This window comes from Python bivittatus, unplaced genomic scaffold, assembly GCF_059951505.1.
Source record: "Python bivittatus isolate LINGU-HERP-01145 unplaced genomic scaffold, Pbiv_v1 ctg000020_np1212, whole genome shotgun sequence".
Lineage (NCBI taxonomy): Eukaryota > Metazoa > Chordata > Lepidosauria > Squamata > Pythonidae > Python > Python bivittatus.
In genome coordinates, this window is record NW_028277030.1 from 86289754 (window position 1) to 86310217 (window position 20464).

A 20464-nucleotide genomic window follows, 5' to 3' on the forward strand; every position below is an offset into this window, starting at 1 on the left:
AAGAATCCTTTGGGTATGCAAAGGAACCCCATTCTGACAAGAGCACCAGTCATGGAAACTTTAATACAATCAGCAAATATCTACATTTTCTATGTTTCTGGAACCATGCAAACAGGATGAGAAGCACTGATAAATATCCACACTTCTCAGTGGTGACAGACAGCATCCAGCCTTCTGCTGAGCCTCCCTTTGGAGAAACACTTCCACTGGTACCAATGTCTTGACCTTGACTAAGATAAATCTAGAAAAGAAAATCTGCTTTGAACCCTTAGGAGGACTACCAGGAATCACAGTTTCAGGTGGACCTGGTGAGGTATGCAAGTTTCATATCTATTCTAAAAATTAGGAAACATAGGGTGGCCCAAAGCTGCCCAAGAACTGTAAGCCACACAAATTGGTATTATGAACCTGGTAACTAAAATGTGAAATACCGCTTGATTTTTTTTCAAAGTTACTAAGATATTAATATGCAACATATTCCAAATATACAGTATATACTCAGTATGATTGGGATGGTCAAGTGGCCTACAGAGTATCCCAAATCTATTTTATTTGAAAAGGCTAGTTAATTACCAGACATAAAGCTGGTTCTGCGCTGCTAACTGACCAGATCCTTAATGTTCTGTCTTCAGAAGACGAAACAAGCCAGTTGTTGTCGTGGCTCCAACCAACTGAGGTAATAGCACCATCGTGTCCTAATGAAAATAAATACATTTCTGAAAACAAAATTGATTATAAAGTCTTGAGAAATCACAAGGTAAAATCTCATATCAGCTGTACTTCTGTGGGAAAAAATGGGACGTTGCACTGTTCTTTTCCCCTCCTCCCTCTAAAACTGTAGGATGTTCTGAGGCACCAAAAAAACATCCAGCATTACACTCCTGGATACAATCCAAGGTATTTTTATACAGAAATACTGATGTTCTCTTGTGCATACTCATAAATTCATACAGAGACTACCTAACAAGGGTATTTGGGGGGAGAGGGGGGCATTAGTCAAATGGCAATTATGACTGCATGACCAAATAATATCATTCCTAAATTTGGTGCTTTTTTCTTTTCCTAGACTATATTTCATACAGAAGGAATTGAAAAGCAAATTTTTATAAAGAAAAATAACCATATGCAGACCTGGGGCTTTAACTCAGGGCAGATAATTTTCAGTATCCAGGGTAGTGGGACATACATTTTCTTATGCATTGGGGAGGGGGGGCAGCCAAGACATGCAGTGGTTGAGGTATTAATTGATATTATTTCGCAAAGGAGAGAAGGGGAGGGGGTACAGGTAGTTCTTTGGTGTTTTCCTTTTCTAGGTATGAAGCCTACCAAATAGTTTATAGGCGTCTGTTTTGTTCACCAACAAAAGTCAGTGTAAAACTGTACTTCCGTGTACTGGGGTTTGCTTGAATTTAAACAGCAGAATTTCAGGGAGCATGGAGCTGCAAAAAAGGGAGTTATGGTCCCTCTGGGGCTTATAGGCTGCCCATTCCTGCTCTATCTGAATTGGAGATATCATGAGAAAAAAATATAAATAAAACCCTGATAGAACATCCAGTGTCTATAACTTCATGTACATTTAGTTGAAATTGCTAATGTTAATATACTTAAAGATCCCAGGCTGTCCCCTAGCACTCAGCAGTGATACTTTACTTACCAATTCCATTTTTTATAAAAAGATTCTCCGTTTTAATCTTAAGAAATCTCTGTCAGCTAAGAATAAATGGTACAAGCCTCACTTTTTAAAACCTCTCCTGAGAATAATTTTTGGAATAAAGGGCAAACTTTCTTCCCTGCAGAAAAACATTTCCTTCTGGGGGCTACCACCTATGGAAACAATTCTGCTGCCATGAAGGTGAAATATGTGTCCTTAAAATAAGGGAGACAAGCCTGGGTAATGTTCTCCCTATGCCTTTATTTAATGTAGAATAAAGTGGAATTATTAATCCTTGTGACCTGTATAATGTGCTTCTGTTAAGACAACATTTGCCTTTTTAGCAGCCAATCATGTTACTGGCTCATATACATATTAAGCTAATTCGTTAGTCATTGTCACTTGGCCAGCTCCTAACTAGTTCTTCTCTAGTTTGTATTTGATTCTTCTATTTTTATTATTGTTTACATAAATGCAAGAAAATTTGTTGAATTTCCTCTGACCATTTCAGTCCTATTCTTTGGAACTTTGATTTTGTCATTATCATGCTGGATCAGAGGACAAAGAAATAAGGATAGCTAAGAATAGAAAAGATTAAAATTAATTTACCTGAATAAACAGTTGGTTCTCCTATAAGGTTTGATTTGAATGCCAGCAATGTTTTGTCAGCTAAACCACAAGCCAATAACTCTCCATTTCCTAGAACAGTGAGAACAGGAAATTAATCTAGTATAAATAAAAAAATACCAAATAATATAGACAGACAGAGTCCCAGGCCAGACTTGGCCATTATGGAAACACAAAACTGGCTAGCTTCAAGGCTACCAAGTGCCACATCAAATATCCATTAAAGTTTATAATCCATGGAAAGTTGTTATTTTCCTCCTCGTACCTGAATATTGAATACAGCATATAGCAGTTGGCTTATCAGTTACAGTAATTTGCCTCTCACTTTTGGTTGGAGGTGATTTTCCAAGTGGATAGTCTTCCTTATTTCTTCTTCAATAATAATAATGATACAAAAAATAGTAAAATTAAAAAGGTAAAAGAACAAGTAGTGAAGCATGAATAAAGAAGATTTAGTATTTCTTCTTATAGCACTAGTTTTAAATTGTGGCAGATATACCACTAGTTATAAATTGCTGAAATAAATTTAACACTTTTCTTGGTTATGTTATACTATAACTGCAGGATAATGCTAATATGTTTTTGGAACCATACGTGCTTTTTTATTCATTTAACAATTGTACTACTTACCGTCTGCAACTTCTCTCGCATTCTGATGTCAACCTGTTTTGCTTTACTTTTGTATTTGGAGAGAACATGATCATGCTACAACAGAAAAAAAAGGCTCTAATACAGATGATAATATTTAGTACTTTATTACCCAGCAAATCCCAGCATCAGAAAAAATATTTTTTTCAGGCCCATATCAAAGAAGGGAGAATTAATACCTGCCCCATCCTCTAATCAATGATCAACTCTTTACTCTAATGCAATTTTATTTTTAAAAACTTGCACATCAAATGCATGGGTGAATTTAATACAATATATAATGTGATCCTTGGACATGATTACATGCATAAAACTAGGAGTTTTTTATTATTATTATTTAGTCAACTACTACTTTCTATATCAAGAATGAGAGTCCTTCTTGTATGTTGTGCAGTAGTCTCTGGAAATTTGAAAGTGTTTGTAAATATTATAACAGCATTATATAAAACTTCTGGGCTGCCCCACTCCAAATAACTCTCTCTCTCTCTCTCTCTTTCTCTCTCTCTCAAATGACTAGGCTACCCCCACTCCAAATGACTCTAGGCAGCTTCACAGAATTAAAAATAACAGTACAGTACAAAGGAAAGCAGCTGTAAAACAGCGACTGTGAGGGGACAAAAACATTTGCCATGTGACTAGCAATTCATGGAGTCTGTTCATCCATCTCAACCCAATGCCTGAGGGAAAAGCCAGGTTTTTAGAGAACACTTAAGGATGGCCAAGGTGGGAACCAGGCAGATCTCCAAGGAATGCTATTCCAAAGGGCAGTTGCAGTGACAGAGAAGGCCCATTCCCGGGTCCCACTAGATGAAGTTACTTAATTGATGGGACCTGAAGCAACCCAGCCCTGTCAGAACACACAGGACAGGCAGACTTGACAGAAGATAGACAGTCCTTCAGATAACTAGACCTTATGTCATGTACGGATGAATTCTGGATTCATTTTGACCACTGATGGAAGAGAAGGGGGGTAGGATTAGCAGTAACAGAGTCACAATTTGAATCTTTTAAAGGTTTTATCCTTTATGATTACAAAAATACGCTTCAAAGTATATAGGCAATGCCCCTTGATATCTCAAAGATACCTAATTCAGATATCGTTGAGGACAGAGCTTTTGTGAAACACTTCATTTCTGGCTCTATTCCACCACTAACAAAACCAAAATAAAATATGCAAGATAGAAAAATGGGTTAATATACAAACATTGTTCTATCTGCAGAACAGAATTTTAAAAATTCAACTGTTTTAGCACCGAATCAGAATTTTAATTTCATTTAAAAAATATTAAACATTGCTTCAGATGTGGTAGTTGGACTCAGCTTTCAAAAATAAAAGTGTGAATAGTGAATAAAATTGCAATTTTATTAATGAGCAAGTCATACAAATTAATTTATCACTTTAGGCAATCATAGTATTACAAAGTTTGAGACTCATCCACACGGCACAGCATTACAGAAAATATGCCAATTCTCTAAACAAACATTTCTTTACACCTTAGTTATGTTAAACTAGTATTTTAAACTCTTTGTTCTTTACCCTTCAGCCCATTTTATGTTACATATACCAAATCTTTTTTTCAATTTAAAAAAAGGACAATTGTTATTAGAAGTCTCAAACTAAAATTTACCAACATAATTTGCACTCACTGTGGTGTTGATGTGTACCCTGATGATTTAATTTTGTTATGGAAAACCAATGGCTGGTCTTTTATTTGGCTTTTTGTACCTAAATTAAGAAACATCTATAGTTAATATAAACTTCATAGCCAAGTGTCAAGAATACATATACAGAGAGAAACTAGAGATATACCTTGGATATCCTGAGCCACATACATCATGTAAGAGGACTTCCACTAATGCAAAGAGCATCTGATCTGTCAATACTGTCCATTCCAGTGTTACATGGACACAAATAGATATAAGTATGTTTCTTCACACTATATTCATTAGATTAAATAATTCTGTTTTTAAATAACCATTTTAAGCTAATCTTAAACTATTTCAAAAAATATTTCCATAGAGTTTTAGAGACAAACAATGTGTAACATCAAAAGGCATGAGACACAACAGAACTGAGTTCTTAAAATGTTTTCTAAGTATAAGAGCACTTCACCGATAGGTCCTGATGAGCTGAGCTCTCTTTCAAGCAGAGATGTGATACTTGTTTGTCAGAGATACTTTAATCTGGATCCTTATAGTGAGATGGTTGGACTCGATGGCTTAAAAACCTGTTTCAGCTATATCGTTCTAGGCATGAGGATTGGTACATGGACTTCCTGTGTACTTTCCATTGATTTCAATGGAGAAAATACATTCAAGTCTATTTGCACATATATTCTCATTGAAAAGAATGGGACATTTCTTGTTGGTAACAGGGTTCGATCTGAATATCTGTGATTCCACAAAGGATAACCAAATACAGAGTAACATTTGGATGCTCGGCTGACTTCCTCTGAAATATCTTTCTATTTATTTCTCTGGGTTAGAAATTTCACATTTTAAGAGTTGCAGAAGGAAAGTTGTGCCTTGCAAGCTTGTCTGTGTCAGAATGTATCCAAAGCCAGTGACAGGGCACTCTAACTGCATACGAAATACCCATTCTGATGACTCTTCATTCTCTTTTGTCAAGATGAGGATGGCGAAGGGGGAAAAAATGTAGGATTTTTTTTTCTTTTTTTAAATCCCAACTGGAAACTCAAAAGTAGCTGGGAAAAAAAATATCTGCCTTTCAACAGGAGTTAGTAGGAAGATCGGTAGATAGGAAGGGCCTCCTTTCCATGAAGCATAGGTAATTTATTGCCAGTCCTGCCTCTGATCTGAAGGAGGAAAAAGAACAGTCTTCTCTGCTGTCTTGCATACTAGATACCCAACATCCTAGGTTTTTACGAGGAAAAGAAAGTCAAATACCCTAACATTTAAAATGTAGTAAATACTATAAAGGTGTGTTAATATAAGAAAAAGAAATGGCAAAAAGCAAAAATAGTTGTGTTAAAGTTTAACAAGTTTACCTTTTTTATTTACAAGTTTGGGTTTTTCCTTCTTCAGATACAAGGGAGAGGTCAGAAGAAGAGGACATCTAAATCCACAAACAAGAGATATAGTTACATATCTATCACTACAAAATACTCATAAACCATTGACAGAAGAGCAATACTAGAGATACTGCTTTCAGAATAAATGGTTAATTCACTATAGACAGTATTAGATTTTTGGTATCGCAGTCACCCATAGTACATATCTATGAACAGCTCAAAATGCACCATCAGAATAAAGGATTTCCCTATTTGATACATTTTTGCAATCACATCTTATTTGATATATGTGTGCTACACTAGAGCAGGTTAATAGCTGAGTGAATGAGCAATGAATCAGGAAATCTGCTGCCATAAATTGACAAGGTGATCTTAAGTAAGCAACTTTCTTGGATTCAGGTCCCTATCCACCAGTCATTTACCTTACTTGGATATTGCAATCTAAATACTATAATTTTATAATTAGATAATCTAAATCAGAGATAACCTACATTAAATATATTCAGTGATTTAAAATGCTGTATAAATGGCACTTACTGTTGTTTTCCATAAACACTAAGAATATTCTTACAGGTAGTCCTCATTTAGAGACCACAATTGGGACTGGCAACTTGGTCATTAAGTGAAACAGTCGCTAAGTGATCTTACTTCAGCTTTTCTTTGCTTTACAGACCTGCAAAGGTTGTAAATGCAAGGATTGATTGCAAAGTTACTTTTTTATCACCGTTGTAACTGTGAATGGTCACTAAACAAGGCAGTCACTAAATGAGGACTACCTGTATATTATGCCACAAAAAGATGTATTTTCTAATCTTACAGTTGTGAGAAAAGATGTTTTACTATTCCAATATTTTTAAGTAAAAATTTTACCTAGATACACAATTGCTTATGTCTGTTAGCAATTCATTTCATAAATATGAGTGAAATTAGCCTAAAGTCTCACTTCCACAGCTAGGAAACAAAACAAAATAACAGTAAACAGTGTCAATAATGATAAAGAAAATAAATCATTTTAAATGTTAGCTCCAGTACTTCAGTGGTATAAGAGACTTTGGGGATGCTTTAGCTGGTGTTTACAATATTGTCATCCATAGTAGGCTATCTATGGTTTAAATGCCAAAATTATTAATTTCAACTAGCAAAACCATCACCAACATCCCAAAGAAATTGCTTGTTTCTGTTTTCTTCACTTTGGGTTACTTCTTTTAAATTTGTAATAATAATGTTTAATTAACACACATTTTAATCCTATATTTTGGTATGACATGGGTCCCCCCAAGACATGGCTCCCAGTCATAAACTGTAACATTATATAGGAGAAAGCAATGTGTTTTGCGCTAGAAGCAGCACTTTGTTGTTTTTATTTTTTAAATTTCATCTTAGCCTTTGAAGGTCACAAAGATCTTGGCAGTGATATGATAATATCACATGACATCACAAAACAGAATAGCTGAGTTGGTAGGTACCAAACTGTTCTGCTAATCAGATTTTATTTCAACCTGTTACACACAGTTCTATGGAACAATTCAAACTATTATTATTATTAATAATAATAATACTAATATTCATTAAATTTATATGTCACCTGACTCCCAGTGACTCTGGGAAATTTACAAATTATTAAAAAGATTTTAAAACAAGGAAACTACAAAAAAGAATAAAGATGGCAGAAATAACATCAACAAATAAAGGGAACTGAACTTTAAATGAAGTTAAGTAAAACGATCCTTCACCTTGCAACAGTGGAAAGGCCTTCCTCCCTTCCACTTAAAAGGAGGCCATTCTGTTGGCATCTCAACAAAGCAGCAACATTAACTTCCATTAAGGCAATTTCGTTCTCGAACATGGAAGTTAGCAAACAGAAAACCTGCAGAAAGATAGTCATAAAGCATTTCTCTCTTCAAATCAAATCAATCCCTCCCCAGTAAAGAAGTTTGTATCATGGAATGGAATTCTATTCATTGAATTATGTTGTCTTGTTTCTTCCTCCCTTCTGCAATCCCATGAGACCCTTTAAAAATTGGGGATTCCTTCTCTGACAGTGTGAGATATGTCATGCAGGGATGAACCTGCAGGAGGAAACAGGCAAAAATAAGGTATTTTCACAAAAGGCGCTTTTGTACTTTGTGTTTCATGTATCTCTGCCCTTTTAGTGTCATGATGATTTTGTAAAGCATCGTTGTTATGAGAAATAGTTGTTTTTGCTTCATTACACCTTCCATCTAATAAAAAGTAAGTTCTAACAAGTTCTAACAACTATACCCAGAAGAGTTTTTCTTCTTCTTCAAAACTGTTGCACTCTTTTCTGTCCATTGTAACATTAAGAAATGAAGATGAAGGAGCCTAAGCTGTGTGTGTGTATGTGCGTGTGTATACCATATATATGCATATATATATGCATATATATATATACACACACACACACCATATATACTATATATATACACACACATGCACACACACACACACCATATATATACAGTGTGTGTGTGTATGTATATGTGTATATGTATATGGTGTGTGTGTATATATTGATATATATACAGTACTGTGCAAAAGTTTTAGGCAGGTGTGAAAAAATGCTATAAAGTAAGAATGCTTTCTTAAGTATATATTGTAATTGTTTATGTTTATCAATTTACAAAATGCAAAGTCAGTGAACAGAAGAAAAATCTAAATCAAATCAATATTTGGTGTGACTACCCTTTGGCTTGAAACCAGCATCAATTCTTACACTTGCACACTTTGTACACTTGCACAAAGTCAGGGACCTTGTAGGATTAGAGTCAGGTGTATGATTAACCAATTATACCAAGCAGGTGCTAATGATCATCAATTTCATATGTAGGTTGAAACACAGTCATTAACTGGAACAGAAACAGCTGTGTAGGAGGCTTAAAACTGGGTGAGGAATAGCCAAACTCTGCTACTAAGGTGAGGTTGTGGGAGAGAGTTTCATGTCAGAGGTCATACACCATGGCAAGACTGAGCACACCAACAACACATAATGTAGTTAGACTGCATCAGCAAGGTCTCTCCCAGGCAAAAACTTCAAAGCAGACTGGGGTTTCAAGATGTGCTCTTCAAGCTCTTTTGAAGAAGCACAAAGAAATGGGTAACGCTGAGGACTGTAGATGCAGTGGTCGGCCAAGGAAACTTAATGCAGCAGATGGAAGACACATCATGCTTACTTCCCTTTGACATTGGAAGATGTCCAGCAATGCCATCAGCACAGAACTGGCAGAAACTAGTGGGACCCAGGTATACCTATCTACTGTCTGGAGAAGTCTGGCCAGAAGTGGTCTTCATGGAAGAATTGTGGCCAAAAAGCCATACCTCTGATGTGGAAAGAAGGCTAAGTGACTCAACTATGCACGAAAATATAGGGACTGGGGTACAGAAAAATGGCAGCAGGTGCTCTGGACTGATGAGTCAACATTTGAAAGATTTGGCTGTAGCAGGAGGCAGTTTGTTTGCCAAAGGGCTGGAGAGAGGTACAATAATGAGTGTCTGCAGGCAACAGTGAAGCATGGTGGAGGTTCCTTGAAAGTTTGGGGCTGCATTTCTGCAAATGGAGTTGGAGATTTGGTCAGGATCAATGGTGCCCTCAATGCTGAGAAATACAGACAGATACTTATCCATCATGCCGTATTATCAGGGAGGTGTGTGACTGGCCCCAAATTTATTCTGCAGCAAGACAATGACCCCAAACATACAGTCAATGTCATTCAGAACTGTCTTCAGCATAAAGAAGAATAAGAAGTCCTGGAAGTGATTGTTTGGCCCCCACAGAGCCCGGATCTCAACATCATCGAGTCTGTCTGGGGTTACATGAAGAGACAGAAGGATTTGAGGCAGCCTATATCCACAGGAGATCTGTGGTTAGTTCTCTTAGATGTTTGGTACAACCTACCTGCCGAGTTCCTTCAAAAACTGTGTGCAAGTGTACCTAGAAGAACTGATGCTGTTTTGAAGGCAAAGGGTGGTCACACCAAATATTGATTTGATTTGGATTTCTCTTCTGTTTGCTCACTTTGCATTTTGTAAATTGATACATAAACAATTACAATATATATTTTTGAAAGCATCTTACTTTACAGCATTTTTTCATGACTGCCTAAAACTTTTGCACAGTACTGTATGTGTATATATACACACACACACATTTTAGAGAACAAGGATTGGAAAGATACCTGTGTTGGACCCAGAATAATTGTAGAAAATAAAACTCAGCAAGACAAATCTTTCCTTGATTATAATAGTATAATATAATAATTATAACATAATCAGTGTTAGATTATAATGACTCATGGGCATTTGCATTGCTATCATTACCTAGCTCTACCATGTGACTAACATCTGGTACTCTATAGTCATGTTTCCCAATCTTGGCAACTTCTAGAGAAGTGGACTTCAGCCTCCAGTATCCTCCGCAATAGTCATGATGGCTGGGGACTTCTAGGAATCCAAACATCAGAAAGGTTCCCTGACTGCCATTAAATGAGCAATGTTTTTTTAAAAAATGAAATATTCCTTTAATATATAAAAGGTTGTACCAAAATGTGATGGTGTATTTTAGCTTGGGGGAGAATGCTAGATTAGGCTGTTAGTACTTTGTATTATCAGGTTAGAATTTTATTCCTGGGAAAATCCTAATAAGAGGGGGATGATAGTATTGAAGAGGATTGAATGTGGAAGACTGAGCATTGAGGAAAAGAATAGTAATTAAAGAAAAAATTGGAGCTGGATGTAGAAATCAGAGGGAAGGTGGGTGCTCTTCCCTGCTCACTGAAGAAGACTGGAGGGAGAGCAGGCAGGCCTTGCAATGCTATGCCACATTGGGTGACTGGAGGCAAGCAAGTACAACACCAAAGAACTGAGTGACTAAGTAATTGCACTTGCTGTTGCTGTGGATGAGTGGATTTGTTTGGTATGAGAGGCAAGAGTTGGAGCAGCAATGATAGGGGAAGGATTTATAGCCACTGAGAGATCAGAGGGAGGGAGGTCTCCAGAGAATTGTGCCAAGACAGCAGGAGAGAGAAGGTGGAAAGATCAGGCAAAGAGGTTTTATAACTGGGAACAGATAGGATTTGCTTTAGAGCAGGTGGAGGCAAGGAGGACAAATCAGAAGGGTCACACCCAATGTTACAGTGCTTGAGTAGCTAGAGTTCAGGACACTGGAGTGATAACTGGGAAGATGGATAGGAGGGTGAAATGGTTGAACTTTGGTCCAAGAACGAGAAACACAGACCAAAGAGGAAGTACAGGCTCTTCCTGTACTGAGAGAACAGGGAGGGGGAGGAGAACTAACTTCTAGTCTAGGTGAGAGTTGGGTAGAGGGGTCTATGGAGAGAGCTTGTGAATTGGTGTTGGTGAAGATACTGGGGGAGTGGGTAGGTTAATTGTCGGCTATGAGCGTGGAATTATTTTAAAGGTGTATGTTATTGCTTTGGTCAGAAGATGATGTCTATGTCAGTGGAGAGTCTCAAAGGAAGTTTGAGGGGGAAGGCTGTTGGAGTAGCCAGGAGGGAGCATAGTTGGGAGGGGTGAATTACAGTACTGATGGGCAGAGATAACATGATAGGAGGCAAGGGTATGTTATTACAGGGGAAAAGAGATCGGAAAGTTTGCAGCCATTTTCTACTTTTAGCCCTCCAGCCTCAAGTCTCGAGCCAGGTAATGGAATTGCTGAAAGTCTTGGGCTCAGACTGATGCTGTAAAACATTAGGTCTGTTGAAAACTGTATTGTTGGATGATATATTCATTGTAGAAAGATGTATTTTCATTCTAATTTTTATTTTTATTATGTGTACTTGTAAACCACTTAAGGGTCAGCTAATTTGAAGCAATATAAATCACTCCATAAATAAAATAAAATTAATTAATCTACAGTTTTTAAATTAGAAGAGATAGTCTTGAATATTTGAAAATCAAAACTTTTCTCACCTTACCATTGACTGCCTTCCTCATTAAAGCACATGATCCAGCAATCTGAATACTAAGACCACTGAAATCTTCACATGGACCCATACATAAATAAAACAAACAAACAAAAATCACTATAACAATGATGAGATACTGAATCCATTTCATTTCTTACATGTGTTTTGAAACAATAGACAAATTATTAATTTCAACATGTCTGAGAGGAAACAAATTAATATATTTATAGTGCAATAATCAAAAATTAAAAAAACAAATAAATGTTAATAGACTGCTTATCTGCATATCGTTCACTAGAAACAGAAATCAAAGTCTTCCATATGTGAAGTTAAAGTAAAATTTATTTATTAAAAGAGAGGAAAAACAAAGTACTGATTATCTTTAATAAATAAATATATAGTACCTTTGTAATGTAAAGCAGCTTCCAACTCAAAGTTTGCTGTGTTAATTATGAATAAACCAGTAGAGCTTCCTAGCCACAAATAATGGGCACTCACATCATGAAAACTACATTAAAACAAAGAAAATGTACTTTTAAAAAAATCCTCAAGTATCATCATTTCAGACATAATATGGCATTTTTACATGTCATGGCTTTTATCCAAAGGGTATAATTTACTATGTGAACTGGAAATTATATACAGATAGAGTTTCTAACATTTAGGATCTGCAGCCCACTTCCAAAAAACATCTAAATCTCTTTTTTGATAATTGCTTCACATTTCAAAAGAATTACCTAGAATTAATGATCACAGCAGGGGAAGGACAGGAGAATCAGGGTGGCTGTGTGCCTAACTGTAATACAATTCAAACAGTGATATACCTCAGAATGCAAGATGAGATTTTTCTCTGTTTTAAGTGGTTTGTCTGATTTATAATTTGCATATTTTTTATTAAAAGCTTTGTTATTCTATATTATTTAATCATCACAATACCTTTTACAGTTATTGTAACATTTATTGCCTGTGCTTCAGCTGAAGAACCCACTCACCTAGGTTCTTCATCACCAAAATTTGCTGGCTTGTCACAGTGTTCAATTCTAAGGATTGGAAAGGTAGTTTCAACCATATCTTCTTCTTCTATATCATTTGGAGTATATGTCTGAGAAATATTCTGAATCTGATCTGGAAAATGCAGAGACATGATTGTGCCTGAAATAGATTACTAAGATATTCCGTGAAAACTAAAAGAAATCTGTTTATAAATTTAATTAAGGATGGATTCATTGGACAATTTCTGTGGTGAGATTTTCAGTTATTTTACAGTGAGATATACCACATTTCTTATTTGTAGTTTTGGAGCAATGTAAAGTTTAGCTTCCATTTTGGAACAGAAAATATGGTATAAACTCAGTGAAGCACGTATCTGTCCCTCACCTACCATGCCATCTTCACTGACCTCATGCTCTGGTAATACTGGCATAACAAATTTAAATAACATATTGCAAGGATATTTCAAGAAATTTCTTAATTTCTGAATTGTCCTTAATTTGTTTACATGCATTATGAATACATTTCATGTTAGAAAATTAGAATTAATGTCTTCTGATCAAAACTTCTAAATAAGAACAAATATTCACTTAAATTATTAGCTAACCAGTAATATTTTAAAATGTTTTTGCAATATTAGGTTACCCAAATGTTCAAACTTTGTTGTTTTGTTGTAAAACTTCTTTCTCTCTTTCTTTACATTAATATGAACAACACAACGATATTGATGACCACTAATCAAGCTGAAGATCCACAGCTGAAAGAAAAAAATACAATCACTGTAGCTTACTTTTCCATTTATCACTGTAAAAATAATGTTTTTAATTTTATTATCTCAATTCAGTAGTAAGCATGTTACCATATACCACATCTTTTCAATAAAATGATTACAAATAAATTCTCAGTTTCTTAAACTTCACCAATGCTTTGGCAACCAACTTTTTCTATTCAAAGTTTAGTTTGGGCTAGACAAACTACAGTAAGAATAAAGGAAATAACTATTCATTTTGACTGGTTTATAAAGTGCACATGAAGTAACTTAATTCACTTTTCCTGACATTGCCATTGACCTTTTATAAATGCAATATAAAATTAGTGAAAATAAACAACCACCGTGTATGCAAGAGATTAATACATTTATCTTGGAAGACAGTATTTAAATATTGAAAATAGCAGTGAATTATTTTCCATATATAAATGATATTTTGGGAATTCCAGGCTATAAGAGACCAAGAAATAAAAAAAAAAAAAACATCATGGAAGAAGGTAATGGTAAATTACTTCTGTTTGTCAAGAAATGTGCACAGAGTCAACAGGAACTCACCCTAAATGCATATTTAACTTTTCAATACTTAGACTGCAGATCTCTCTACCTCAGTATTGTGTCCACATTGTTGCGGAAAAGGGATTTCTCAACCACATTTGGAAATAAATTAATTTGAGATTTCTTCAATAGAAAGTGTGTGCTGTACTATTGAGCTGTGACCTAAACCGGCTTATCAGTAAATCAAACAATATGAATTTTCTATCTAACGTTATAATAGTAAATTACAAATAGTCAGAATGTGCATACACTTGTTACCTGTCCATCTGCACATCCAGTGATAATCTGCTTATTTACTTCATCAATGAAGAGACTTAAAAGAGGAAATGCTGTAAAAAAACCCAAAAACCTCTTGTTATTAATATATTATACCAAAAACTATAGCACCACCTACAGTTCATTTAAAACTGTTCTATAATACACTGGCCATTGTTCTACTAAAAGTGCTCTATAAAAGTTCTGAATGTTAAGGATAAAACACTGATTCAGATCTCAGTTGTATAAAACTGACACAAATGACTGTTGAAGGTATTGGTAAGGGTACAGCCTTAAAATCCACCATCAGCTGATACGAATTTAGCAAAATGAACAATATGATGACATAAGCATGTGTGTGATATTCAATACTTGTCTCAAAAAACCTGCGCTATTTTAAAAAGAAAAATATAGACTCTTGTTGGGAATTATGATAATGAATCTCAACATCCACAGAGTTTACAAATGTATATTGAAGAAGGGAGGGAGGGAGGGAGGGAGGGAGGGAATTGCTTAATCTTTAGTGGGAGATCTTCTTAACCCTTTATTTGTCCATACATTTTCAATCTCAATTAGTGCAGTTAATGAATCCCACAAAATGGTCATATTATTTGAATTTACAGTATTCAAAGTAATGTTTCTATGGAAAATAAGGTAATTGGTTCCAGCTCAATGGAAATAGGAAATTAAATTTTTAAACAGAATTGTTATATGTTTATTAATGAAATACTGTATAACAGTAAAAGAGGATAAACCCATATCCAAAGTGTACCTGCTGTCTCCTGTATTCTGCTGTAGTTCTTCAAAATGAGCCTCTTCTTTTTTGAGCTTTCCTTGAACAGAATCTTCCTTTCCTCCATTTTGCATAAACAATGATTAGTGTCTAAAGCCCCAACAGCAACTGTGCATACCCTAGCCTCAACTGGCCGCGCACTAGCCTCGCGCCAATTGACTTTTGGCTTGCATTAAACACGACCTGGTATCTGTTTATAATTTGCACTAAATCAAATATTACACTATTCAAACTTGCACTAATTGCGACCTACCTGTATAGCAGAAAGGGTGCTGCAGACAAGAGCATGGGTTAAGAACATTCCTTCTTTCCTACTTCCCCCACCATGCAGCTTCTCCATTTCAAACTCTCTCTCCAGAAGCTGCCTTTCAACATTAACTTTAGAGGCCTCTCTTGCTTGCATACTTTATTTATTTCATTTTATGTATTAAATATATATGCCACCTGACTCCCAAAAATTCTTCATTTCCATGCAATGAATTTCTTATGGAGATAGGAGCACTGTTGAAAAGATAGCTCCAGCAATTGCCTATCCTGCCAAGCAATAATAGTAACACACTGTTTTATAAAAAGTACATAGGTTGGTGATTGAATCATATACAACTAAAACATACCTGTTATTACTGCTGATTGATATATTAACAATCCAGTACAGTAATCCCACACCTTTTGAAAAACACAGTGACATTAAATAGTCAGTTTATATCATAATGAAAGTGACCAGTGTGATGCCCTGTAAATAATACGCTGTATAATACAAGGCAAAATTTCAAATAAATTATTCACTGTGCTTCTTGTGCTCCCAATGTATGGAATTAAAGATAGCTCCTGATGTTTACAAAAAATTACTGACATCTACAACTCACCCACGAGGTTTAAATGGCCATTCTCTTGAGAGTAAAATATCATTATCCTTGAACCAGATATAAAACAAAGAAAGAATTTTTCAGAGGAGACTAGATTTGTTCTACACTCCTAAAATCCAATGAGTGTTCAACTGATTCCACAGTAGGGAAAGTACACAAAACAAGCAATACAAAGTATAACTTTGACCAAAGGTTAATGACCATTCTTAATATTGCATAGTTCAGGTTTATACTACTCTTGCTAATAGGAATGGCCTTTCATAATGTTTATTCTAGTAGTCCTCTGATTTAAAAATCTCCATTTTATAATACTGTATTTGTTTTTACTTTTGTAAGTTGGGAATCAAACACATTTTTAAAAAGACAGAAACAGTGGCCTTACCTTAAAACTTCTATCTTCAGAAACGGATATAAGTATATTTTTCTCCCAAGTACAGAACTCAGCAGCAGTTACTGGTGCTAAGTGGCCTTCTAGTTCAGCAAGTATTGCTTCATCCTGCAATCAATACAGGAAAAAAGTAGATGACATTTAAAAATGTTCTATTTGATAGAATTCAATCATTCATAACATGTAATAGATTTAAGAGATATGACAAATTCTGATGTTAATATTGTAACAGACAAATTTAACAACTTTGATTTATTTAATCAAATTTAAGCCAATTTCAAAGCCACCTTTCATATAAGAAAACACACACACACACACCCCTTATAGCACGATATCTCCTAAGCAAGGCCACCGAAGCACAATTCTGTTCTAGTGCCACTTCCATTAATATTAAATGAAATTCCATAGCCACTTTTAGAGGTTTGTCATCCATGTCTTCTATGTTACCCTTGCCCTCTATTTTTAATATTAGATCTAATGTCATCCAGTTTATTATTATATATATCATCCCGTTAATTTCAGAATGCTTACAGGTGCTTTGCTTTGTAACCATTCACATTTAATTAAATTACAATCAAAATAGTTCACATGCATATTTGAAAAGCAACCACATCATTGAAAATATAAATAGATCTGCAATTTATACACTCCACTGAATCTAGTGAAGCTATTTCACTATAAGTTTCAGTTGTTTTACTATTTTTTATTTCCAAAACACCTTCACCTAAACTGTCAAGTCTGCTGTAAACCATTCATAATAAAGTTTAAAGGAGACAAAAAGTGATGCTGGCAGAGACCTGTTTTAAACACAGATATATAATATCATAATTTTGGCAGTTTCACTGGCTATAGAAATGGGAGAAATCCAAATAAGTGATTCTTGCTCTGGTGCAAAAACTCATCTCTAAAGAAAGCCAAATGACTGGAGAGAGCCAATACAACTGGTATATTAAGCTAGCAAAGAGATACAATTATCACTGGGCTCCCAGCAAGCAAAGCCAAGAGCACCAATATCAAGTTGACACAGATCTTATATAGTTTACATCACATTCTAAGTGTAGGCTAATTAAATAATTGTTTTACAATCATCGAAATGAGGATATAGAGGGTGCCATTTTGCAAAGCCAGGGCGGGGGGGGGGGGGAATGCATTTGTTCCCTTAGGCATTAGTTTATCAAAGGCACAAATACCAAGCAAATTACACATAGGCATCAATTAATCAAATACATGGATAACCTGTGACTTAACCTTTATATTGTTATTATAGTGTGATTCTTCTTATTCTATGAACATGTGGAAGTCTGAATGAGTTTATTAACTTATCCTTGAATAAAGCAACATAACTGGAGACATCTGACTTATAGTTCAAAGCTTCCTTTAGACTCAGGGAGGATATTATATAATAAAGAATGTGGGTCTTGCTAGTATCATGAAGCTGGCACTTTGATCTTGCTTATGTATAAGGTAAGAAAATGCTGCATGATAAAGCAAGCAGTTTTATTGTTCTATGGGGTTGCAAAAGTTTATTGGGAATACCCTCTAATACTACCACATTGTCTATCAAATGAAAAAATATTCCTCTTTTGTAAAAGAATAAAAACTGCTTTCAACTTCCGCTTATTCTATGAAACAGTATATGTAAGTATTTACTTTATATACTACATATGCAATAGGGCTGTGCAAAGCATTTTAAAATAAATCTATAGTAGGGCCGTGAAAAGTATTTGGAATGGAAGCCTTCCAAATCACACCGGTGCGACCTTTCCCACTCCATTAAAGCAGTGGAATCTGCTGGAGGATATGGATATGACTCTTTTAAAGGCTATTCCTGATTGTCTATGTATGTGTGCATTAATAGTCATGCCAGTGGGAATTCCAGTGGAAGCATTTTCTAATATGATCTTACCTTTGCATTTAGCATGTATATTCGATTACCCGCACATACTGCCACAATCTGATCATCTGGACTAAAGCGAACATAAAGCACCATCCCCAGAAGTGTTCCTATTACAATACCTTGTGGCATTAATCCTGTCATAATTGAAACAAATAATTAAATTATTAAAATTATTCCATAAACTGAAATGTCAACAATGATATGTAACTAATAACCAAATAGCATACAAATGTTCATGTTTTGAAAAGGTAATTAACATAGTTATATCTTAAGGAACTTCTGGCAAAATCCTATGCGTCTTCTCAGAAATATGCCCCATTGAGGTCAGTAAGCTTATATCCAGGTAAGTGGATTGAAAGGTACAGCTAAAGCATCCAAATTGTTCATATTGCCCTTCTATAATACAGAGTGATACAAAATGGATAGAAATTCAATAAAAACTCAAATCTGCACATTCCATGCAAGCATGACTTTGGATATATTAGGAAGTTAATAATCATACATGAAATAAAGACTGATCTACAATTTTATACAATTTCAGTCTCTTTTCTCTGAATGCAACCTACGTTTGTATTCAGATATCACATACAGGACCCTTACAAACTATTATTTGAAGGGGCAAAAATTAACATGAATCCCTTAATTTCTGGGGAAGAAATGGTGAACTGAACAACCGTGGCAGAATGAAGAGCCAGTGGCTCTTTGCGATTCTTGTCCGGACAAGGAGAGGACTTGAGATTGCCCACAAGTGCTCCCAACAGTTAGTCTCTGCAAGGAGACCACAAGACAGCGGTCTACAGCAAGTTTAGAGCTCTGGGAGACAAGGGAATAGCCATCTTGCTCAAACCATGGTCAGCGCCTTTAAGGATACTGGGTTTGCATACTTCCTTTTCTAATCACTTTCAGAAATTGCTTTTTAACTGATTTTCAGCTATTAGGAACCTTTGGCTCAACAAGTTTTACATACCGGGGGAGTTTCCTTCAATCCTTAGCAAAAGAAGTTTTAAATACAAGTTTAAGGACAAAAAAATGATTTTGGAATAAACAGCAAAAGGGTGATTAGAACTTTGATTTTGGAAAGTTATAAATGGACTAAGGGTCCAGATAAATTTGGAGTAAGATTTTGGAATTAATTATAAGAATCCTTCCCATGGGAAAATGCTTTTTTTTTAATTCTTTAAAAAAAAATTGACTTTAAAAAATGGACACTAGAGGGAGCTAAAAGGAACTAAAGATTACAATTAAAGGAGATGAGTACTCAAACTCGAATTTCTAATACAAAATGAAGCAAAAAAAAAGTAACATTGGGCATACTAAAGGATATTTTCGAATAATGGACCCAGAAAATAATTTTAAGAGTGTCTACCTCTATAGATAGACTGTGTTTAAAAGATGCTATGGAAGAGGAACAACTATTACCTGACATGATGGAGACTGATTTGAAAGTGGATTTAAAAATGATAGGCTACAAGAATGACATGGAAAAAGATGTTACACTGGACATACAAAAGAAACTGGGTGATGTCTTAATAATTAAAAGGGATATGCAAATAACAAACCAAGAGAGTGACCTGGATAATTTTCCCATATTGGATTTACAAAAGAGGCTTGTTAAAGCTTTGAAGAATTATGTGAGAAGGGACAAAGAAAAAAATGAAAAGAAATCAAATTCTAGGACATTATTTGAAGGGACTGAAGATTTTTAAAAGAAAAAGGAAGGAATATAATGTTGGTTTATTTGATCAAGATTAAAATGGATAAGCTGTTATCTCTGGTAACTCTTAATGGACTTTTGCTGACATCAGGCTTGAAATGACAAGGTTTTATGCATTTGTTTATAGATAAGAGATCAGATATGGGAAGAAGAGAACATTTGTTGTATTTTAAGAGAAGGTGGTAAGTTACTAAAATTGTTTATATTAGTTGAGATAAAGCAAGAAGTCACTTCTTTATATATTTTTTTCTTTTCTATTTTTTCTCTTTTTTCTTTCCTGTTCTCTTTTTTATTTTTTTTATTTTTTTATTTTGTATTAGTTTTTATTGCTGTAAAT

General features: G+C 35.0%; 1 protein-coding gene across 1 annotated transcript in view; it reads right to left on the minus strand.

Annotated features, from left to right (window-relative positions):
- WDR27 (WD repeat domain 27) overlaps positions 1 to 20464 on the minus strand; it is a 79828-nt gene that overhangs the window by 57855 nt on the left and 1509 nt on the right. Inside the window, exons 3-17 of the mRNA XM_088143220.1 lie at positions 18423 to 18547; positions 16511 to 16624; positions 15877 to 15928; positions 14473 to 14543; positions 13536 to 13647; positions 12893 to 13025; positions 12305 to 12408; positions 11905 to 11972; positions 7692 to 7825; positions 5935 to 6002; positions 4574 to 4652; positions 2909 to 2983; positions 2544 to 2650; positions 2261 to 2350; positions 574 to 695 (exon numbers count right to left, since the gene is read on the minus strand). Of these exons, the coding sequence (XP_087999346.1) occupies positions 574 to 695; positions 2261 to 2350; positions 2544 to 2650; positions 2909 to 2983; positions 4574 to 4652; positions 5935 to 6002; positions 7692 to 7825; positions 11905 to 11972; positions 12305 to 12408; positions 12893 to 13025; positions 13536 to 13647; positions 14473 to 14543; positions 15877 to 15928; positions 16511 to 16624; positions 18423 to 18547 (1454 nt within the window). The remainder of the gene's footprint in view (positions 1 to 573; positions 696 to 2260; positions 2351 to 2543; positions 2651 to 2908; positions 2984 to 4573; positions 4653 to 5934; positions 6003 to 7691; positions 7826 to 11904; positions 11973 to 12304; positions 12409 to 12892; positions 13026 to 13535; positions 13648 to 14472; positions 14544 to 15876; positions 15929 to 16510; positions 16625 to 18422; positions 18548 to 20464) is intronic.